At 47.6% G+C, this 24,835-nt stretch overlaps 1 protein-coding gene across 1 annotated transcript in view; it reads right to left on the bottom strand.

The window, feature by feature from the left end:
- BRF1 (BRF1 RNA polymerase III transcription initiation factor subunit) overlaps nt 1-24,835 on the bottom strand; it is a 357,225-nt gene that overhangs the window by 158,085 nt on the left and 174,305 nt on the right. Inside the window, exon 8 of the mRNA XM_060261809.1 lies at nt 9,023-9,149. Coding sequence (XP_060117792.1) covers nt 9,023-9,149 — 127 coding nt within the window. The remainder of the gene's footprint in view (nt 1-9,022; nt 9,150-24,835) is intronic.

The following is a 24,835-nucleotide window of genomic DNA, read 5'->3' as shown; positions in this document are numbered from 1 at the left end:
TAGCTCAGTTTTTTAGCCTCCAGCTCACACATTTTTGTCTTCGCTCAGGAATAACGGCCCCAGAACAAGCTAATTTTTGCTGTGGCTCACTACTTTTAATGCCAGCAGCTCACAAAGTAGATTTGTTGTTTTCTCACAAGAGTCCACAGCTTAAAGGGAGTACTGGTTGCAGCACAAACATTTCTTGGGCCACCTTTCAGCTGACGGCCTGACTCCAAACTGAAAAGACACTTGGGCTTTAGGGATACCAACTCTGGCCTGGAAAAGCTCTGGAGATTTGAGGGCGGAGCTTGGGGGAGAACCTCAGCAGGACATGATCCTATATACTCCACCCTCAAAAGCAGCTGTTTTCTCCAGGGCGGCTTCTGTCAGAGCTCTCTCAGCCCCACCCACCTCACAGGGTGTCTGTTGTAGAGGAAGACGATAAAGGAGATTGTAAGCTGCTCTGAGACTTTGATTCAGAGGGAAGACTGGGGTGTATGATCTATGGTCTTCTTCCAACTTCATGCAGAACATTTGTTATTTCAAAAAACTCTTTATCATGTTCTCCCCCATCATCGTTAATTTCCCAATTATTATTTTTTTAAAAAAAGAAACCCTATTTATCCATTCCATATCAGAAAGATGTTCCAGCTGTCTCATCATCTGAGTTGGCCTCTCCTGTTCTTTCTCCAGCTGTACGGTATTTTTAGATGCCAAGCAGCCTTACACTGAGTCATGGGTCCGTTCATTCTAGGAAAGTCTAACTCCAGCTGGCAGATCTCTGCGCCATCAGGTAGAGAGGAATTTCTTCACCCCGCTACCAGAAGGTCCTATCAGGTGGAGGCGCTGGGGAATTAAACTTGGCACTTCCTGCAAGCGAAGCAAGTTCCCTGACACTGAACTATCATCCTTCTTATTTTCGTGTGGTGCAACCAGAACTACACACAGCATTCTAAACGCGGCTATGCTCAACATTTATATAATAGTTTTACAATACTTGCTGATTACTTACAGGCAGGGGTGGAATTCTAGCAGGAGCTCCTTTGCATATTAGGTCACGCCCCCCTGATGTAGCCAATTCTCCAAGAGCTTACAAAAAAGAGCCTTGTAAGGTCTTGGAGGATTGGCTACATCAGAAGGTGTGTGGCCTAATATGCAAAGGAGCTCCTGCTAGAATTCCACCCCTGCTTGCAGGTCTTTCCCTAATAATTCCATGCACTGAGCTATCTACCATGACCCCAAGATGTCTTTCCTGAGTATCAGAGTACACTATTTTTAATTCAACTTTTCTTCAATTTTTCAGCCAAAACTGGCAACCAGGGCTTTTTTTGAGCAGGAACACACAGGAACGTAGTTCCGGCTGGCTTTCCATCAGGGTGTGTGGTCTAATATGCAAATGAGTTCCCGCTGGACTTTCTCTACAAAAAAAGCCCTGCATAAAACAATGCTGCCATCAGGGTGTGTGGCCTAATATGCAAATAAGTTCCTGCTGGACTTTCTCTATCTGTTTGGTGTAGTGGTTAAGTGTATGGACTCTTATCTGGGAGAACCGAGTTTGATTCCCCACTCCTCCACTTGCACCTGCTAGCATGGCCTTGGGTCAGCCATAGCTCTGGCAGAGGTTGTGGGGTGCCTCAGGGGGCAGTTCTCTCCCCAATGTTATTTAATATCTACATGTGCCCCCTCGCCCAGGTTGCCCAGAGGTATGGGCTGGGTTGTCACCAGTATGCGGATGACACACAGCTCTATCTGTTGATGGGAGGCCAGTCCGACTCCACCCCGGAAGATTTGTCTGCAGCACTGCAAGCTGTGGCAGGGTGGCTCAGGCTGAGTAGACTGAAATTAAATCCGATGAAGATGGAGGTCCTGTATCTGAGTCACTGCTGTCTGGGACCGGAGGTCCGTTTACCGACCTTCGACGGAGCCCAGCTAACACTGGCGCCCAAGGTTAAAAGCTTAGGGGTGCTTTTGGATCCCTCTTTAACAATGGAGGTCCAAGTAGCTGCCACTGCCAAATCAGCCTTTTACCTTCTGCGGATGGGAAAGCAGTTGGTCCCCTTTTTCGAATGCGACGACTTGGCAAAAGTGATCCATGCAACGGTCACCTCGAGACTCGATTACTGTAATGCTCTCTACATGGGGCTGCCCTTGTCCCAAATCTGCCGACTTCAACTAGTGCAGAATGCTGCAGCCAGGCTATTAACGGAAGTTCCTTTACAGGAACACATCCAGCCTGTGCTGAAAGCACTGCACTGGCTACCGATAGGGTACTGGATTTGCTTCAAGGTGCTGGTCATTACCTTTAAAACCCTATATGGCCAGGGTCCTGCTTACCGTAGGGACCACTTTTCCCTGCACATGCCCCAGCGAGCACTTCGGTCCAAGTCTCTAAACCTGTTGACAGTTCCCAGCATCAGAGAAGTGAAGCTCAAAAAAACGAGAGCCAGGGCCTTTTCTGTTGCTACCCCTAGCAGGTAGAATGAGTTCCCGGAGGAGGTTAGGGGCCCTGCGAGAGCTCTTACAGTTCCGCAGAGCCTGCAAAACGGCACTCTTCCGCCAGGCGTTTACATGAATGGTAACATCTGCAGCAATGGGACTGGCCCATAAGAACACCACCAATGGCCTACTTCACTACGCTACGGCAATCCTGAGACCTCTGAGTATAGCTAACCACCAGAATTTAAATCGCTGCCTGAAATCATGATAGCAGCACATGCAAATGTTTTAAATTGTTTTTATGTTTTCATTGTCGTTTATTGTATCGGTCACACTAATGCGTTTGTGTCGGCCCTTGGTTTGTGAGCCGCCCTGAGCCTGCCTTTGGTGGGGAGGGCGGGGTATTAAATAAATAAACCAACAAACATCAAGTTGGGTTACTTTATTTTATTTTTTTTAATAGCCGTGATAATTTCCACTCAAAATTAGTAATTGCTGACAAATATCTATCAACTGAAACTGATTGTAGTGATATGCTGTGCGTGTCTTGGCAGGAAGCATTCTGGAGTGATTCCAACGCAATTTGATCATAATTAATAGCAGCGCTTATTTTAAATTGGACCGGTTAAAACAGCGAATTGTATGTAATGCTGTATTCTCTTTTTTTTTTCTACCCCTAGGCATCTGCAGTAAGAGAAGAACTTGAAAAGTGGGAGGGGGGGAGATGGAATCCAATTAACAACCAAATACCTTTCCAGCTGTGGCCTTTGTTAATTGGGGTGGAAGAACGAACACTACGTAAGAGAAGAGAGAAGGGATTCACACGCGGCGCGAAAAGATCTGCTGAGTCTCCTGAAAGATCCTTAATCTTGTTAAGTCAGAACAGGTTTGTCGCTACAAGGTGAGGCGAGGCGAGTGCAGAAGGGGAGACCTTCACCCCGCAAGCAATCTGTGAGGGGCGACACACCAAAGCAACTGTGACAACTCAGCATACAGAGTGAATGCACAAGCCCAGCACAGTCTTGCAGACAGGAACAGGTGCTGAACTGGGAAACGGGGTGTGAAACTACTGCAATGGAGTTTTTTTCCCCCCTTGTCTCTTGCAGGCCCGTAGTTACAAAGGGGCCTGAGGGCGGGGCCAAGGCCACTCCATTCTAATCTCCTCTGTATAGTCCCTCCATTGGAGGGCTGGAACCTGCACCCGGCAAACAATCTGTGAGGTGCAATGCACCAAAACGACTGTGACAACTCAGCATAGAGAGTGAATGCACAAGCCTAGCACAGTCTTGCAGACAGGAACAGGTGCTAAACTGGGAAACGGGGTGTGAAACTACTGCAATGGAGCTTTCCCCCCTGGTCCCTAGTGGGCCCGTAGTTACAATGGGGCCGGGAGGGGGGGGGCAGGCCACTCCATCCAAATCCCCCCCTCCATCTGTATGGCCGAAAATCTGCCTCCTTTGCTCACCACCACTTGCCACTCGCTGCCACTCTGAACAAGTGCAGCATTGCTACTGTAGAGGCTTCAGAACAGATCAATTAGCCGCTGCTCAGTCGCACAGTCGTTTCCGACTTTTTAAGACCCCGTGGACCAAGTCACGCCAGGCCCATCTGTCTTCCACCAAGATCAATTAGGGGGGAACCCCAATTGAAGAAGAAGACTGCAGATTTTTACCCCACCCTTCTCTCTGAATCAGACTCAGATTTACAATCTCCTATATTTTCTCCCCCCCCACCACCACCACAACAGACACGCTGTGAGGGGGGTGGAGCTGAGAGGGCTCTCACAGCAGCTGCCCCTTCAAGGACAACCTCTGTGAGAACTATGGCTGACCCAAGACCATTCCAGCAGGTGCAAATGGAGGAGGGGGGAATCAAACCTGGTTTTCCCAGATAAAAGTCTGCACACTTAACCACTATACCAAACTGCAGCCATATCCCCTGGAAGATTTACCTAGTTAGACAAATGGGGGGGGGGGAGTGCTGGCGTTTTGCCTGTTCAGATCCAGTGCTCAGCACCAGACAGCATCCCACCATCTACCTCGCCTCCTTTGTCGTCAGAACCACTGGAACGCAGACGAAGGAGGCTACACCATGAGGTCTTAGAAAGAAGGCAAAGTGCCCAGAGACATCTGGATCTAGATAGTAAAGAGGAAAGCGCGCACACCTGCTTAATGTGGCCCAGCTGCAAGACGAACGTATCACCTATAATTGACAGTGAGAGGGAAGGAAGGACTGTGGAAGCAACCGTATCAAATTACTTCCACTGACTTTATCTTGTGATTCTGGCCCCTCAGACCATTTCTGGACTTCACCTTTCAGATCTGAACCTACTCTTGTTGCTGACTCTACAAATCTTGGAACTGGGCTCTGACGACGCTACCCAGATTGTGCCCGGCACCTCAGCTAGCTTGCACCTTGGCTGCACAACTCCTCTCTGCGCCCCGCCTGCTGCAGGACACAGATCCTTGCTTTCCCACCCATTCCCATCCTGCCGGCTACACTTGAAGCTTCCACCCAGAAGTTCTATGTAGTAGTGTCAGTCCCACAACATCCGCCCTCTCTGCAATGGCTCTAGCATCTCCTCTTAGTCCAGAACTAGTACAACGTAGAGGCAGGCAACAGCAAACCACCTGAATGTCTCCTGCCTTGAAAAGCCTTTGGGTTCGCCTTAAGAAGGATGCAACTTGATGACACTTTCCACCACCAATAAAATATAGTGATGAGAGTGAAGTCTGCTGGACAAACTCTGAGAGTTGGCTGCATCTATGATGGTCTATGGTCCCAGGCTTGGCATGTGGAGTTCTGCCGCCCAAGGCAGAACCCCAACATGCGCTCCTTCCAAGTTGAAACCATGCTGGCCACTGGGCACTCAGTGCCACTTTTTCGGCTCTGAGGGATCGGGGAAAATCCTCTAATCCCTCAATGCCGAAGGAACACGCCGCCTTTCCCTTCCCCTGCGCCCTCAGAGGACACGAGGGGAGGGAAACGCGGCTCTTTCGGCTTTGAGGGATTGGGAAGAAAATCCTCCAATCCCTCAAAGCTGAAGGAACAACCCATGCTTGCAATCCTGGGCACTCTCTGAGTTTGCCCAGGACTGAAAGTGCCGTTGTTTCTTGGTGCTGAGGGGGCCGGAAGAGTTCCTCTGACCACTCAGTGCCCAGAAACAATGTGCCACTGCAAGAGCCGGCGCCCGAGGCAATTGCCGAATATTGGCTAATGGACTTGCCGGCTCTGTATGGTTTCCTTAGGGTAAAATGAAGCCGAATCAATTCAGGTTGCCTGAATATTTACCCAAATCCCAATACAATACTGATACTGGGATTCAGGACTATTCAGGAATACTGATATTTTTGGTGTCCAACAGACCCGAATTGGAAAAAAAAATCTCAATTTTTTTTTTGCACACTCCTAGATCTAACATGAGATGGGTTGACTCAATCAAAGAAGCAATGGCCCTCAGCCTGCAAGACCTAAGCAAGGCTGTTAGGAATAGGACCTTTTGGAGGCCATCAATACACAGGGTCAACATAAGTCAGAAGCGACTTGACAGCACATAATACACACACGGATAGTCATCCCAAATGAAAAACCTGAAGTCGACACAACTGCAATGCTTATAACACATTTGTTCCCTTTCCTTTCCTTTGACTCCCTCTGCTTTCTTTGCATCACCTTACTGTCGAAACTTAGCACTAGGGTATGGACAAAAAGCATACAATGCAGCAGCTGCCCTGGTTGTTTAGCATGTCTATATGTTTATATGTTTTTATCGCGTTGTTGAATACTTTATATATACACTTTAAATGAGGCTTATGCTTTAAATGTTTTGGTGCCTCAATGGTCACTGTCCTGGGGACCCTATCTGGGTGAGAAGGTGGCACAGAAATGTTTTAAATAGAATTTTAAAATGCTATGCCCTCACCTCACTTGTTATGCCCCACCTTCCCCCAACCATGTGACCACTGCACTCCTCTCAGAAGACCCACTGGCCGCAACATCTCCCAGGACACTGAGTTCTGCCTAAACCCATTTGCAGGTTCTCTCAGGAGGACCCCTGATTGTATGGAAGCAGGTCTTTTTTTTGCAACGGGAACTCCTTTGCATATTAGGCCACACACCCCTGATGTAGCCAATCCTCCTGGAGCTTACAGAGCTCTTCTTACAGGGCCTCCTGTAAGCTCTTGAAGGATTGGCTACATCAGGGGTATGTGGCCTAATATGCACAGGAGCTCCTGCTACAAAAAGAGCCCCGTACGGAACTGTCCACCAGAGAAGGACCACCTTCTCTGTTGTCTGTTAGAAGATCTTGCAATGAACAGAGTTTCAGATAAAGGCAATATGTAGCACCCAGCTTTACTGCTGATCCTTAATATTTTTAACTCTATAGCTTTGTCACTGATACAAATAGGCACTGCAACTTTCCGCATGCAAAGCAACGCCTCACCACCAATGTTCCCTGCAAGCTGCAGAGACTTGTGAGCAGAAATTCTACTTTGTGAGCTACTGGTATTAAAACTGTGAGCTACTGGCCTTAAAGTTGTGAGCTCCTGCATAAATCAGTGTGCTCTGGGGCCATTTTTCCTGAGCTAAGACAAAAATGTGTGTGCTGGAGACTAAAAATCTGTGATCTTGCTCACTCTAACTCAGCTTAGAGGGAACACTGCTCACCACTAAGCCACTGCCTTGAGATGCCTTAAACCCTTCAGAAAGTAAAAAGTGTGGGATACATGTTTTAATAAATAAAGATTCCAGGCTACAAGTAACTGCCCTGACCTGGATGGTCCAGGCTAGCCTGAACTCACCAGATCTCAGAAGCTAGCCAAGGTCGGCCCTGGTAAGTACTTGGAGGGGAGACCGCCAAGGAAGTCATGTTCTAAAGTGGGGGTGTCAAACATGCAGCCCGGGGGCCGGATGAGGCCCCTGGAGGGCTCCTATCAAGCACGCGTACAAGTCTGCTTCCTTCTCCCTCTCTCTTGCGTCTTTCTTTGCCACAGCTTGTTTTGCCAGGATTTCTCAATTGCACGGAAGCTGCAGAGCAAAGCCTCTGTTTTCCCCATTGGCTGAGGCTCCTCTCTTGGGGAGGAAGTTAGGGGGAGGGAGAGCTTGCTCTGATACAGACCACAATACTGCAAGAGTGCTAATACTTTAAGCTTGTTTTATTTTAAGGGGATTTTTTTTTAAAAAAAAATCTTTAATTGTGTTTGTCTGTGTCCTTTATAAAGTTTATATCTCAGCTACCTTGCATCACATCTTATGACACCCAATGCCTGGCCCAACAAGGGCTCACTTATGTCGGATTCGGCCCTCGTAACAAATGAGTTCGACACCCGAGTTCTAAAAGGTACTATGGGTCCCCTCAACACCCATCATTTTTGCAACAAAAACCAATAAGGTGCAGAGAAAGGCAGTGGCAAACCAACTCTGAAGATTTCTTGCATTGAAAAACCTACGATGACTTGTCTGTGACTTGAGGGCACTTTCCTCCCCATCACAAGTAACCAAAGTCAGAACTAGGGATGTGCAATTTTTTTTTACCGATATTTTTTGGTTCACGTCTATTGGATCAGGAAAAAAATTCAATATTCCCCAAAAAAATCCCAGATCCAAATACCAATATGGTATTCGTATCTGGGATTTTTCAGAAATCCCAATGTTTTTCAGGTCCAATAGATGTGAGAAGAAAAATACCAGTAACAAACACCAGCCCAATGCTGGGGCTCACTTGGCTTCTCCTGCAGTCCAGATAAAAGTGAACACCCCTAGTCAGAACCAACAAAGGGGCCCCAGTTTAGTGGAAGAGCATCTGATTTGCATGCAAAAAGTCCAAGGTTTATTCTCCAGCATCTCCAGTTAAAAGGATCAGGAAGTACCCCCGGAGAGCTACTGTCAGAATAGGTAAGACTGACAGTGATGAACAAATGGGCTGTGCCAGTATAATGCATCTTTACATGTTCATCCGTGTGTTCAGGTCTCTGTGTCACATCACAGTTACCCGGGAAGTAAAGCCGAAGAGCTCTGAACACAGGCCTTCTCCGTATTGGCTTTGGATCATACATCCAAGGAAAAGATTGACCCTTAGGACGATGCCAAAGATGCTTTTAAACATTTTAAACTTAATTTTGTTTCGAAGGGTTGCCAACTTCCAGGTGGCACCTAGTGATCTCCTGCTATTACAATCGATCTCCAGATCACCCCGATCACTTCCCCTGGAGAAAATGGCTGCTTCGGAAGGTGGGCTCTATGGCAGTATACCCTGCTGAGGTCCCTCCCCTCCCCAAATCCCTCCCCTTCTCAGGCTCCACCTCCCCCCCCCCCCCCGCAAATCTCCTGGAATTTTCCAACCCAAGCTGGCAGTCTGAGGGCTGTGGATGGATCTGAGCCAACCTAAGAACTAGCTTTTGTTTTTATCGTGCTTTCTTGATACCATTATGGGATTTGGATGGTTTTATACATTCTTTAAATAAATCCTGCTTCGTTACCTACTTCAGGCTGCCCGATAGCAGGGGAAATCAGGATGATATTCCATATACAACAGGGCTCAGCATAACATTGCCCAGAATAAAAAAAAAGAGGAGGAGGCACACTTGGAACTAGAAGAATTCACCTGCTGAATCTTGATCTTCCGTTGACCTGCAGTAAAGGAAGGAGGGTCGCATTCCTCTTCCAGTTCAACTGTCATGAATTCGTCTATTGTTAGCTGACTCGCAGGCGTGTCTTCAAACTCCGTAAGTCTAAAAGTAGGCATGAAACAGAAGAAAGCACTGAGCCTTTTCTCTGAATACATACCTCACAGTAGACAACCTATAAATACGTGCACACATATGAATATTTAACCCTGACCTGGATGGGTCAGGCTAGCTCGATCTCATCAGATCTTAGAAGCTAAGCAGGGTCACAGCCCTGGTCAGTACTTGGATAGGAGACCACAAAGCTCTGGTAAGTATTTGGATGGGAGACCACCAAGGAATACCAGGGTTGTGAGGCAGAGGCAGGCAATGGCAAACCACCTCTGAATGAGGAAGGAAGGAAGGAAGGAAGGAAGGAAGGAAGGAAGGAAGGAAGGAAGGAAGGAAGGAAGGAAGGAAGGAAGGAAGGAAGGAAGGAAGGAAGGAAGGAAGGGAGGGAGGGAGGGAGGGAGGGAGGGAGGGAGGGAAGGATGGATACTGGGGTCACGAGTTGAAGGAAGGAAGGGAATGAATGAATGAATGAATGAATGAATGAATGAATGAATGAATGAATGAATACTGGGGTCATGAGATGAAGGAAGGAAGGCTTCTGAGAAACATTGTAGTGTAGAGCAGAATACAGGAAGTAGGTGAAGACCACCAAGGAAATCCAGGGCCACTACGCAGTCACAAGTAACCGCAAACTGCCACTGTTCATCTCGTGCCTTGAAAACCCTACAGGATTGCCGTAAGTTAGTAGCGACGTGATGGCACTTTCCATCGCCACTCCCCAACTCCCAAAGAACTCAGCTGAAATCAATTTGAAAAGTTCAGTGGGCTCCTCATCTGCCAAACTGATGACCAACGAACCATAACGTGGCCTATTAAAATGCAGGAACTAGTTCTGCATGAAGTCGCACAAAATACCATTAGATCAACACAGTTCAAGGATATAGGATATCCTCCAATTGAGACAAAGCTTAAACAATGTTAAAGGACCAGCCTCCGGGGTCGAAAGCAGAGGCCTTTTCCAACTCTCACTGTTAGCGCCCCTTAAACGTGAGATGTTTGGGAACAAATGGGTACTGTGACACACGCAAAGCTCTGCCAATGACCTTTTGGGTGTGGAGTTTGCTTTTGTCTGAGACATACATCTGGGGAAAGGACACAATAGCAGCAAATTAATACAGGGCAAGAAGCATCTGGCATCAGTCCAGCAATTGCAGTCTTCTGCAGACATCTTAAACACACAACTTTTGCAAGCGTTCCTCTCTTACTTTGTGCTGCGAATGCCATGTACTTTGCACCGAGTTAGCATGTTTTCCCGCACAATCCTAAACGGAGTTACACCTTTCGAAGCACACTGACTTAAATGGACTTAGAAAGACGTGAGCCTGCTTAGGACAGCACTGTTCTCGCATTTTGTCGGCAATCTATGCAACGGCTTTATAAGGTAGCCCCGTCTTATTACTCAGCCCACTAATCGCCAGTCTGTGCTCTAGTCCAAAGGCTTCTTTTGAATTATATCTAAGTTCATTGTGAGCTCTCCACGCGTTTGCAGGCCCGACACTTGCCAAGAAGCTGTCACTCTTGGAGGCAGATTACATGACCTCCTACTTAAAGAGGCGAGGCTATGCAGACAAGAGCGGGCTGATTCTCAAAAGGGTGAGGTAGGGCTTAGACTATCCCTCAAGAATATTTTTGTCCCAGCCTTCCTCCAAGAGGCTCACAGCAGCATACGTGGTTCTCCCTTCCACATTTTATCCCTCAACATTATTCCACATTTTATCCTTGTGAGGTGGGTAAGGTTGAGAGAAAGACAGAGAAAGAGAGACAGAGACAGACAGAGAGAGAGAGTGAGAGAGGCAGAGAGAGACAGAGACAGACAGAGAGAGAGACAGAGAGTGACAGAGAGAGAGACAGAGGCAGACAGAGAGAGAGAGTGACAGAGAGAGCGAGAGAGACAGAGAGAGAGTGACAGAGAGAGAGAGACAGAGACATAGAGAGACAGGTAGAGAGAGAGAGAGACAGAGACAGAAATCAAGACCCAAGGCCATCCGGTGAGCTTCAAGGCAGTGTGGAGATCTGAACCTGGTCCTCCAACACTCTGTCCACTACCCAACTAGGGTTACCGGGCCAGTCCAGGAATGGGCATCTGCAACACTGTGACACCACTTCCAGGAAAACCCTGGAAGTGGTGTCACAACGTTGCAGATGCCCATTCCTGGACTGGCCCGGTAACCCTAGGAAGTGGTGTCACAGTGTTGCAGATGCCCATTCCTGGACTGGCCCAGTAACCCTAGGAAGTGGTGTCACAGTGTTGCAGATGCCCATTCCTGGACCGGCCCGGTAACCCTAGGAAGTGGTGTCACAGTGTTGCAGATGCCCATTCCTGGACTGGCCCGGTAACCCTAGGAAGTGGTGTCACAGTGTTGCAGATGCCCATTCCTGGACTGGCCCAGTAACCCTAGTTGGGTAGTGGACAGCATGCTGGAGGACCAGGTTCAGATCTCCACACTGCCTTGAAGCTCACTGGATGGCCTTGGGTCTTGATTTCTGTCTCTGTCTCTCTCTACGTCACTGGAAAACCCTGGAAGTGATGCTGCACCTCTCTAGGAATCACCAAAAACTCTATGGTAAATCCATAGCATCTTCAGCAATCCTTAAAGAGACCTGATGTCCCTTCCAAAAATGATGTCACACCATAGGTTTGAGAGTCGTTTTTTTTTTTTCCAGCAGCAAGGAACAGGAGATGGGGACCCCATTCCTACACTTCTGTTTAGAACAAGGCATCTGTGTTCAGGGGGTGGAAGGTTTGCTTTGGCCACCCATCATAGTTTTTTGCATTTCCCCAACCAAATTAACAGCGCCTGTTCGATGAGGTGGGAGAAAGCAAAGGGGAGGCATCACTGGGATTGGGTCAGTGTTGCATCCTTTGTGTGCACACAGCAGATACACACCGCCCCGACCAGTCCTTGTTACACAATGCAGGAGTCTTTGCAATATAAGTCTCTCCCCCTTTTTCACGCTGCACACTTCATGAAGACACACATTTTGCAATCTGAGAAAAGCGCTGGAGGCCTGATTTCAATGTGACACTGGTGAGGCAAAGGAGCTTCCTCATGCAACTCTGCAAAATCCACCATCTCCTTTAAACTGGACTGAACCACATGGGTTGCAGGGTTGCTGGGTCCCTCCTGGCACCAGGCAGGGGAGCAATGGTCCCTCTAAGCTGCAGAGTCTTGCGAGCAAAAATTCTACTTTGTGAGCTACTGGCATTCAAGTTGGGAGTTACTGGCATTAAAGTGGTGAACTCCTGCATCAATTAGTGTGCTCTGGGGTCATCCTTCCTGAGCTAAGACAGAAATGGGTGAGCTGGAGGTGAAAAATCTGTGAGCCGGCTCACGCTAACTCAGCTTAGAGGGAATCCCACAGGGGATGTGGGAAACTTACTCAGAGTGGGGAGGGGGAAGGCCAGCCGACATGCAGCGACATGCCTACATCACCGCCCAAGCAACCCGGAAGTGATGTCATCCCATCGGGGACATTGTGGAGACACTCTGGTATTTAGGGGGGAAAGCTATGGTAAATTTAACTTCTGTCATAGAGGTTTTTCTCAAATACCGGAGCACCAACTGACGTGATGACATCACTACTGGGTCACATGGGCAGTGATGCAGACATGTCGCTGCATGTCATCTGGATCGCCCTCTTTTTAGGGGTAAGTTTTCCTGGCGGCGGGGGAACCCCACCTCCACTGGGGGATCTGGCAATCCGAGCATGGAGGCACAACATACACATGAACTAACAAGGCTCCCATAGAGAAATTGCAGCAGTCCAGGGAGATGCTGGGCCTGTGCAAATGTATTTAAAATATTCATTAGGTGCTTTTCTATCTTGCAGAACTCAAGGCAGCTTACCATGTAAACATGCAATATCACACACAAAAATTAAGAATCACAATTTAAAATTACAATTGAAGACAACCAATAAAACAAGAGAAACTAAACTAATGCCAATTAGGGTTGCCAGATTCCAGTTGGGAAATACTCAGAGATTTTTTGGGGGGTGGAACCTGTGGAAGGCGGGGTTTGGGGATCAGAGGGACCTCATTAGTGCATAATGCCACAGAGTCCGCCTTCCAAAGAGGCCATTTTCTCCAGGTGAGCTGATCTCTGCCGCCTGGAGATCGCTTGCAACAGTGGGAAATCTCCAGCCGCCACCTGGAGGCTGGCAACCCTGAATGCAGTCCTAAATAAAACCGTCTTCAAAAGGCTCTTTGGCTTCACCAGCAGACTCAAACCAGGCGTTGGGAGGAAGAGAAAGTATGCCTTTGAAATGCACTCCAAAGATTTCTGCTTAGAAAGCAACTGCATTTCAATTCCGGACAGAGAAAGAGTCATCAATCCATAAGAACATAAGAGAAGCCATGTTGGATCAGGCCAATGGCCCATCCAGTCCAACACTCTGTGTCACACAGTGGCCAAAAAACCAGGCGCCATCAGGAGGTCCACCAGTGGGGCCAGGACACTAGAAACCCTCCCACCGTCCCCCCACCCCCAAGCACCAAGAATACAGAGCAACACTTGCCCCAGACAGAGCGCTCCAACAATACACTGGGGCTAATAGCCACTGATGGACCTCTGCTCCAGATGCTTATCCAATCCAATTCCATACCAAGCAGTCAAACATAAATTGCAATCAAGTGTCCATAGACCAGGATTTTACACACTCCCCTATGGCCCTGACACTAATCTAAGGAGAAAAAGAGGGAGCAAAAAATAAGACTTGCTGTTTCCAAACTGGTTTTGCGGTTGCAACTCTCAAGTGTCAGCTATGCCGGCGACTGCTTAAATGAGTGTGAAAGCAGGAGAACCGAGGCCTCCTGCACTAGCACATTCTTAACTCCTTTGGAACAAACTGTCAGCTGAAACATTAGACTCGCTCCAAAGGAAATTCCATGGGAAAATGACACATTGTCCACAGAAGGAAATTCTGACAGCTTGATCTACCAACACGCAGGAAGAAAATGAGAAAGATGCTCAAACTGGATCCCTGCCCAATAAACCGGCTGCGATTCAGCCAATGACACAGCCTCAGAATCGTTTTAATGTGTATGCTGGGACAACTACTTAATTTAGCAAAGCCATCCCTGGTGCATCTCCAATGAAATTTATAGCCAGATACCAAATAAAGCCCTGGACTTCCATTCATAACAAACATTCTTTTTTTCCCTTTGGGTAGCATCCCAAATTCCCCAAGTTCGCCATCTGCTTGACAGCTGATTCGAGATCCATCTTGACTCACACGTATCCACTAATCACCAACATGTCGTGGTTTTCGTTACGGTGCTTAATATAACTTTCTCTCATCTCGCCTGCCCTTTTTCAATACAACGCCCATGTCAAATTGCAGAAGCCAACACAATGCGTTGCAAAGAGGCAAATGCTGCTCGGTCTCCAAAATATCCTTTGTTGCTATAGGCGATGCATGATGGGATCTGTAGTTTACAGGAATTCGTTGTTGCTATGTAAACAAACATGGAACTTAACTTACTGTCATTCTACATAACAAAGTCTGAGACCAACCCAAGTTTTATATCCAGAATAAAACACTGTTGCTCTCAAAAAGCATCACTGGTCTCAAACTCTGGAAATTGTGTTAGTCTTCACAGTGCTAGTAGACTTGAATTCTGCTCCTCCATAAGAGGAGGGTTGGACTAGATCAGGGGTCCCCAACCCCCGGGCCGTGGACCAGGACCAGTCGTTAGCAACCGGGCCCCGTGAGCTGTATAATTATTTCATTATAAATTACAATATAGTAATAATAATAATAATAATAATAATAATAATAATAATAATAATAATAATAATAATAAGACATTGGATTTGTATTCTGCCCTCCACTCCATATTTCAGAGTCTCACAGCGGTTCGCAATTGCTTTTACCTTCCTCCCCCACAACAGACACCCTGTGAGGTGGGTGGGGCTGACATAGCTCTCCCCAGAAGCTGCCCTTTCAAGGACAACTCTGCGAGAGCCATGGCTGACCCAGGGCCATTCCAGCAGCTGCAAGCGGAGGAGTGGGGAATCAAACCTGGTTCTTAACCACCACACCACACCAAACTACCGTAACAGAAATAAAGTGCACAACTGTATCATCCTGAAACCATCGCCACCCTCCCCCCCCCCCACCTGGCTCCTGTAAAAATTGTCTCCCACAAAACCAGTCCCTGGTGCCAAAAAGGTTGGGGACCGCTGGACTAGATGACCCTGAAGGTCTCTTCCAACCCTATGATTCTATGATAGACCTATTTCCTTAAGACCAGAGTTCTCTGTTTAACAGGAGATATTAGCTAGAGCGAAGAGGTCCACAGAGAATGGAGGGGGAAGGAAACAGGATTCAAATTTTGCTTAAATTATGCAAGCTTAATTTTCATAATGTCTCTTATTTTGCATAATTTATTCTAGCTCTGCCAGTAAGCACAGAGCCCTGCAAGCCACTGGAACCCAGCCCTGGGATCTAAATGCCCACTTCGTTCTGGCTCCCTCCCCTTCCTTGGGTGTCTTTTCAATTCAAAGATGGCACGATCAGTGTCTCTTGAGCCGCCTTGCATGACAGCTGGGATGTAAAGTTAGTACACCAAAAACAAGTAATAAATGAGCTCAAGTTACAATGGCAACCGTAAGCAGTAGCCTGAGTCCCCCGAAGCACCAGATACAGATGCCAACCCATCCTGATTTTCGTAGCACTATAATTCAGGACGATGCTGTGCCCCAAGGGTCAACACTGAGAGGGGCTGAGAATCTCAACACAGACCTTTTTCTGGGTCCTTGCTCGCTTTGCTCCAAGAAGAAACTACTAAATCAGGGGTGTCAAACTCATTTGTTATGAGGGCCAGATCAGACATAAATGAGACCTTGTCAGGCCAGGCCATGTGTGTCATAAAATGCAATGCCAGGTAGTAGCGATATAAACTTTTTAAAGGACACAAACTCAATGAAAAAAAAAACTTAAAATAAAACATGCTTAAAGCATTAGCACTTGTTGGTCTTAAAGGTGCTTTCTTTGTATTTCTCCCATGGGATCCAGGGAACTGGGCAAAGGAAGCTCTGGCTCTTTCCTTCCTTCCCCTGCGGACTGGGGGAGAGCCTCAGCCAATAGAAGGAAGAGAGGCTTGGGTCAGTAGCTCTGCTGTGCAACTGAGAGAGCCTGACAAAGCAAGCTCTCCCCCCCCTTCCTCCCCAAGGGAGGAGCCTCAGCCAATGGAGCAAACAGAGGTTTTGCTCTGTAGCTGCTATGCGATTGAGCAAACCTTGCAAAGCAAGCTGTTATGCAGAAGGAAGCAAGAGAGAGGGAGAAGGAAGCAGATGACAGCCAGTTGCTCGGGAAACAAATGACAGCCAGTTGATTCAGCCCCTGGGCCACATGTTTGACTCCCCTGGTCTAGATGACCCTGGAGATCCCTTCCAACTCTATGATTCTGTCTCCACACTCTTCCTGGATATCAATTTATGGAGGACAGGTTGCTCACTGGCCATGAGCTATAAGTTCAACAGAACCTCCAAGTTCAGAGGCAATATACCTCTAATCATCAGTTGCAGGGGAACGGGGGGGGGGGGGCAAATGTTGACTTGAAAACCTTCTTAGGGTAACTGGCTGGCTGCTCTGGAGATGGAACTGGATGGATCTTTGGCGTAATCCAGCAAAGGTTCTTGGATGATGATGATGATATTGGATTTATATCCCGCCCTGTACGCTGAATCTCAGAGCAGTCACAATCTCCTCTACCTCCCCACCCCCAACACACACCCTGTGAGGTGGGTGGGGCTGAGAGGGCTCGCACAGCAGCTGCCCTTTCAAGGACAACCTCTGTGAGAGCAATGGCTGACCCAAGGCCATTTCAGCAGGTGCAAGTAGAGGAGTGGGGAATCTGCGCACTTAACACTACACCAAGCTGGCTCACTAAACAGCTACTTTACAAGATTTCCAAATGATCCGGCTAGATTAGCGGCGCACGCAGCCTTACTTCTATTTGAGTTGATAGCAAGTGCACTGAATTGTCATGGAGGCACATTCCATCAAGCAGTTGTTTAAAAAAAAAAAAACATGAAGGAGCATAAACTGCAAAATTCATGCTTTGAAATGTTTACCCAGGTCATGCACATCAACTAAATTGACAGCGTTATTTACTTTGACAAGGTAAACGTGACAGCTGAATTATTTTCAGGGAGCTATAATTACAACTGTATTTATCACAAATCCATAAAACATGATTGATGGTTCTCAAATAACCCTCACATTATATCGCATTTATCGCAAGCGTATTTAAAAAAAAACAAACGTTTTGAGTACGCCTCCCTGAGCTCATGATCTCCCCCCCCCCTTCTTTCTTTTCAGGGGGGAATGAAATTTAGATTCTTGAATTGTCATTAAGGAGAAGTTTGGCTGAATTAATAAGCACATTTCACATACTTGTTAAAAAACACGTATACTCAGCCTCTGTCTTCAGAACTAGCTCTCTGTGTGAGAGAAGGCCTATTCAGTTGGTAGTTTCTGACCTTGGGTCAGCCACAGCTCTCGCAGAGCTGTCCTTGAAAGGGAAGCTTCTGGGAGAGCTCTCTCAGCCCCACAGGGTGTCTGTTGTGGGGGAGGAAGATAAAGGAGATTGTGAGCCATTCTGAGATTCAGAGTGGAGGACGGGATATAAATCCAATATCATCATCTATCTCACAGGGTGTCTGTTGTGGGGGAGGAAGATAAAGGAGATTGTGAGCCATTCTGAGACTCTGAGATTCAGAGTGGAGGGTGGAATATAAATCCAATTTGTTCTTCTTCTTCTTCTTCTTCTTCTGGAGGGTCCCAAGCTTTAAATCCACTTAAACTGGGGCGCTGCTCAAAGACTGATCAACTAGCACAGTGGCTTTTGAAACGACGCACCTGAGAACTGTAAATTGTAAAGGAAGGAGTTTAGAGTTAAAGGCACATTTATCTATTTTGAGAAGCTATTTCCACTATGCCTTGACTTGGAGAGCCCAAAATAGTCCCGATTTCATCAGATCTCAGGAGCCAAACGGGGTCAGCTCTGGCCAGTATTTGCATGAGAGATGGCCAAGGAAATCCAGGGTTGCTTCAAAGAGGCAGGCAATGGCAAATCACGTCAATCTTGGTCTCTTAGAGAAGCATAGAGTTGGAAGGGGCCACACAGGCCATCTAGTCCAACCCTCTGCTCAATGCCTTAAAACTCTTACAGAGTCTCCATAAATTGGCGGCGACTTGGCAGCACCAAAGAATAAGATGATATTGGATTTATATCTTGCCCTCCACTTTGAATCTCAGAGTGGCTCACAATCTCCTTTATCTTTCTCCCCCGCAACAGACACCCTGTGAGGTGGGTGGGGCTGAGAGAGGTCTCCCAGAAGCTGCCCTTTCAAGGACAGCTTTGCGAGAGCTATGGCTGACCCAAGGCCATTCCAGCAGGTGCAAGTGGAGGAGTGGGGAATCAAGCCCGGTTCTCCCAGATAAGAGTCCGCACACTTAACCGCTACACCAAACTGGCTTTCACTATAGTATTTTTATTGTGAAACACAAAACGTAAGAGATGGCCTTCTCTTCAAGCACTGGATTAGCAGTTTTCGTTGATGCAAACCGCGAAGATATTTCACCGTTCCTTCCGTATCAGTATCTTCAATATTGAGGCTCTGCAAATGTGCAAATACATTTAAATCTAACAGTAATTTATTAATTAAACAGCAGATGGTTAACCATCAACTCTACCATCAGCCTAACTATGGAGGATTTTCAGCCGACTGAATCAAGCAGAATAATTTATCTGCCTCTATTAGAGAGTACCGAGTAATCTCAAATGGAAACCTGTACCGCTTGGGGTTTTTTTTTTTCACAAATGAAAAACAACATTCTGAAAGAGCAATCACTCCCAAGCGGATCCCAGAGCAACCATTAATATTTTAACAAAAGAAGAGGGGAAAATCCAGTGTTCTCGGGGGGGGGGGGGGGAGAGATATTAGCAATTAGGGTTGCCAACCTTCTGGTGGGGCAGGAAAAAGATCAGAGCCTCCACGAAAAACCAGCCTCAAAATAAATACAAAACTTATTCATGCTTTATAAACAAAGAACAATATATCAATATAAAGTGAGGAAAAGGAAAGGTCCCCTGTGCAAGCAACCAGTTGCTTCCGACTCTGGGGTGACGTTGTTTTCACGGCAGACTTTTAACGGGGTGGTTTGCCATTGCCTTCCCCAGTCATCTACACTTCCCCCCCTCCCCAGCAAGCTGGGTACTCGTTTTACCGATCTTGGAAGGATGGAAGGCTGAGTCAACCTTGAGCCGGCTACCTGAACCCAGCTTCCGCTGGGATTGAACTCAGGTCGTGAGCAGAGCTTAGGACTGCAGTACTGCAGCTTTAACACTCTGCCCCACGGGGCTCTGTAATATAACTAATCACAAAAAAAGAACAACAGCCACACCCACGCCAAAGTCTCACAAAAGATGAATCAACATCAATAAATCCAATGGTAAAGCCCAGGTTATGGCAGAAGTAAGTTCTTCAGAGGAGTCCAGCGCTTCAAAACGTCTTCACAAATGCTTGATGGAACAACCCCATGCAGCAGGGCACATACAAAACGCGACAGGGTTGTACTTGATCCCCCGTTTCACATAAGAGCTTTTATTTATTTATTCCTAGCATTTATATCCCGCCCTCCCCGCCAAATCAGGCTCAGGGTGGCTAACGACAGTCAACTAACGCAATAAAACAGTAAGTAACAATTAAAATTTTAACAATAATCAGTACCGATTAAATAATGTTAAAACAATTTAAAATGATTTAAAGCAACTTGGGCGCTAGCATTGATTCCATTAAATTCAGCAATGCTGGGCATCATACTGTAATTCAACTAAAGGCAAGTCGAAATAGAGCTGTTTTACAGGCCTTGTGGAACCGAGCAAGGTCCTGCAAGGTCCTTCCTTCTTCTGGAAGTTGGTTCCACCAGAGGGAGGCCGCAATTGAGAAGGTTCTTTCTCTGGTAGCCTTCAGTCTTGCCTCCCTCGGCCCAGGGATTGACAATAAGTTCTGTAATCCAGATCTAAGTACCCCCTGGGGAACATGTGGGGAAAGACGGTCCCTAAGGTAGGCAGGTCCTCAGCCATATAGGGCTTTAAAGGTGATAACCAGCACCTTGTAGCAAATCCGGAATACTATTGGCAGCCAGTGCAGTTCCTGCAGCCTTGGCTGTATGTGCTCCCGTATAGAGAGACCCAATAACATCCTGATTGCTGCGTTCTGCACCAACTGCAGTTTCCGGATCCGAGACACGGGCAGCCCCATGTAGAGGGCATTACAGTAGTCTAGTCTCGAGGTGACCGTTGCATGGATCACAGTTGCTAAGTCGCTGTGCTCTAGGAAGGGGACCAACTGTCGTGCCCACCTAAGGTGGAAAAACGCGGATTTCACAGTGGCTGCTATCTGGGCCTCCATTGCTAATGTGGGCTCCAGCAGCACCCCCAAGCTTCTGACTTTGGGCGCCGATATCAGTGGTGCCCCATCAAAAGCTGGTAAAGGGATTTCTCTTCCCAGACCACCACGACTCAGACAAAGGACCTCTGTCTTCATTGGATTTAGCTTCAGAAGACTCAGCCTGAGCCACCCTGCCACGGCTTGCAGCGCCAGGACTAGATTTTCTGGGGCAGAGGCCGGCCATCCATCAGCAGATAGAGCTGGGTGTCATCAGCGTACTGATGGCAACCCAGCCCAAATCTCCGGACAATCTTTGCAAGGGGGCGCATATAGATATTGAACAACATTGGGGAGAGCACTGCCCCCTGAGGCACCCCACAATTAAGTTGCTGTCTCTGGGACAATTGTCCCCCGATCGCCACCCTTTGTCCCCGACCAAGGAGAAAAGAGGAGAGCCATTGCAAGGCCAACTCCTGAATCCCTGCGTCGGCAAGGCGGTGAACCAGCAACTGATGGTCGACCGTGTTGAACACCACCGACAGGTCCAACAATATCAGCACTGCCAGCCTGCCTCGATCCAGATGCCGCTGAAGATCGTCTACCAGGGCGACCATGACCTGGGCGAAAGCCGGACTAGTGTGGGTCTAAGATGGAAGCATCCTCCAGAAAGCTCTGTAACTGCAGCATTACTGCCCTCTCAATGATTTTACCCAAAAAGGGTAAATTTGAGACCGGCCGATAGTGTGCCAATTCGGCTGGGTCTGATGTTGGTTTTTTTAAGAGGGGATGGGCTACTGCCTCTTTGAGGGGCCTTGGGAAAAGCCCATCAGAGAGGGATCTATTTACAATATCCCGTATAGGTTATCGAACCTCCATCCGGCATGCTTTAATCAGCCAGGATGGGCAAAGGTCCAGATGACATGTTGTTGGGCACACAGTGGAGAGGATTCTGTCAACTTCCTCGAAGCTGAGTGTTGTAAAAATGTCTAAAGCCGATCTGGAAAACAGGCATGGAGCCTCGAGCTCGCATACTGTTTCAATTGTGGCAGGGAGGTCGCGGCGGAGCGATGAGACTTTATCTGCGAAGAAAGTTGCAAAAGCCTCACAGCCAATGTCCAATTCCCTACGGTTTGGTCTGCCTTGTGGCAGAGTTGTAAGGATCCGAATAATATTAAATAATTGAGCTGGGAGTGAATTCACAGATGCAATCTTGGCCGCAAAGTAAGCTTTCTTTGTGGCTTTGGCTGCCATCTCATATGATCTCATATACTCTCTATAAGATGTTCTGGTCGCTTCATCACGAATACACCGCTTCGTCACGAGTACGCCTTTGTTTCATCAATCGCAGTTCCGTGTTATACTACGGCGCCATCTTTGAACGAGGGCGCAGAGGGCGCCAGGGAGTGATCTCATCAACGGCCATGGTGAGCCCATTTTGCCAAGACTCAACCAGGTCATCGAGAGAATCGCCAGGGGGCCAGGAATCCCGCAGTGCCTTCTGGAACGTTATTGGATCCATTAGGTTCCACGGGCGAGCTAAAATACGCTCGCCGCCTAAACGAGTTTGGGGTGGCACATCCATGCGGGCCTTCAGGACATAGTGGTCCGACCATGGCACTGCATCAGCAGTAATTTGGGCCACTGTAACCCCGACGCAAAGATCAAGTCCAGCATGTGCCCGGCCTGATGTGTGGGTGTTGTTGCAAATTGAGAGAGTCCTAGCGTAGCCATGGATGACACTAGGTCCGTCGTCTGATTGGAGTTCGCGTCATCGGCGTAGACATTGAAATCACCCAGGATTAAGAGCCTTGGGTGTTCCAATGCCCAGCCTGCTGCAGCCTCCATCACGGACGATAAGGCGCTGGCTGGTGCGTTAGGCGGTCGGTACATCAGCCAGATCGCCAAACCCTCTCCAGCATCCCACTTCAGACCTGCACATTCAATGCCGCCAATCTCTGGAGTCAGGAGAGCCCAGAAAGAGTAAGCCTCCCATATGAATAGGGCCACTCCTCCCCTCCGCCCGCTAGTCCGTGACTGGTGAAAGACTGAGTACCCTGGGGGGGGGGGCTACTTAAGAGCTTCATACCATTATACAGGGCTTTTTTTGGTACAAAAAGTCCAGCAGGAACTCATTTGCATATTAGGCCACACCCCCTGATGTCACCATTGCTTCACACAGGGTTTTTTTGTAGTAAAAGCCCAGCAGGAAGCTATTTACATATTAGGCCACACACCCCTGTCACAAAGCCAGCCGGAACTGCGTTCCTGTGCATTCCTGCTCAAAAAAAAAAGCCCTGCTGTTATACATTTTTCAAGAGAGCAAAGCTTCAGAATTCTTAGCAAGAGTGGGGTCTGGAGAGTTCCCATTTTTAAAACTGGTCTGCAGATGACAGAGGTCCGTTCCCCCTGGAGAAAATGGCCGCTCTGGAGAGTGACACTGTACTCCAATGAGGTCCTTCCCCTCCCCAAACCCCGCCCTCCCCAGGCTCCACCCCCAAATCTCCAGGTATTTCCAAACCCAGAGATGGTGGCCTTACCAGCAATAGAAAAATTCACCAACCCCCCCCCAATTTTGAAAACATTTATTTTTCTTGAACGTTATCTTGGAGAAAAGAGGATGGAAAGACATCCTTAGCACTCCAGCGCACAGCCTGTTCATATTAATTTTGGGACTTCTAGCCAATGACGACAGCAAACGGGCATAAAAGCCTTCGCTAGCTTCAACTGTCTGTTTCGATTTGGTAACACAATAGAAAACCATTTCGGTTTGACAATCAAACAGAATAATGTCTCCGGCAAAAAACCTGAAGGAAGTTGCCAGGGAAATCTTTTTCACAAGACATCTGAACTTCTTGAACCCATCAACAAAACTACTTCGCAAAGCGAACACTTCCACACCTGACTTCTGGTTCACATCAAAAACGGAACACATTTCAAGGGTTTAGGCTTAAAGGTAGTTCCAGAGGACAGTCGTGTTATTCTGAAGTTGAAAAGCAAGATCCAAATCCGGGAGCATCTTAAAGACCAGGGGTGGCCAAACTTGCCTAATGTAAGAGCCACATAGAATAAACATCAGATGTTTGAGAGCTGCGAGACAGGAAGGAAGGAAAATAGATAGGGGAGAGAGGTGGAAAGAAAGCAACTTTAACTTTAAATGCATTCCCCAAGCTGCCACCTGGCTTGGTTTGGAGAAGTGATTTAAATGCGTTCTCCAAGTCGACCAATGGGGCAGTGCGTCTTCAAGAGCCACACAATATGCCGCCCTGTCAGCCAACTTGGAGAAGGCATTTGTCTCTTTAAATCACTTTTTATATGCATTTAAAGTTGCTTTCTTTCCATCTCCACCTCCTCCCTCCCCCCATTTGTTTTCCTTCCTCCCTCCCTGCTCTCAAACATTTGATGTTTATTCTATGTGGCTCTTAAGTCGTGGTGAAACATGTTTGACCACCCCTGTTCTGGGATTTCAAAGAATAAAGCCATCTTCTCCAGGGACAGGCGATTGGGGAGAGGGGGAGAAAACCCCAGAAAACAGAATACACTATCAGAAACACCAAAGCTTAAACCCAGATTGTTCGGGAGCAGGATAGCCACAGCCTGGATCTCGGTCAACTCAATTACTTGGCAGGGCCTTGGCCAACAATTTCCCGCAAGCACAGAAGGTAACGTGGGTGTGCACCACTAGCTCCTGCAACCCGGAAGGAGCATGAATCTTTCGGATTAGCGGAGCCTGACACTCTGACCTTGCAAACTCAACCAAACAGCACCTTTTCTCCCCGAGGCCTTAGAGGCTCTTGTTTCCAAATTTAGCACCACACCCAACCACTGGAGGCTCTGGGCTGCAGAACTTGCTGACTCAGAACTTATTTTGCATAACTTCCTCTCTCTCTTTCCCCCCCCCTCCCACTCATACAGCAACATAAGCACTACAATGGCCTTCATTTCACTGTTCTCTGAATTGCATAATCCAGTTTTATTGCATGTGTTATGCCGGTGTTTAGTGCGGTGTTTTTGATAACTCCAAAGTCTGTCTTGAGAATCGGTAAGAACGGCAGATAATTAATGAACAGAATAAACTTTCCACTTCTGGTTTCAGGCGCGTAAGCCTGTCTGTAGCAGCAGGACAGAATTCCAGCCCAGTAGCCTCTTAAAGGCCAACAAAATTTCCTGGGGTATAAGGGTTTAATGGCCCTGGCTTGGAGAGGCCAGGCTAGCCCGATTTGGTGAGATCATGGAAGTTAAGCAGGGTCTGCCCTAGTTAGCACCTGCATGGGAGAC

The sequence above is a fragment of the Heteronotia binoei genome, chromosome 21 (genome assembly GCF_032191835.1).
Source record: "Heteronotia binoei isolate CCM8104 ecotype False Entrance Well chromosome 21, APGP_CSIRO_Hbin_v1, whole genome shotgun sequence".
Lineage (NCBI taxonomy): Eukaryota > Metazoa > Chordata > Lepidosauria > Squamata > Gekkonidae > Heteronotia > Heteronotia binoei.
This window is presented reverse-complemented; position numbering and strand designations above follow the sequence as displayed.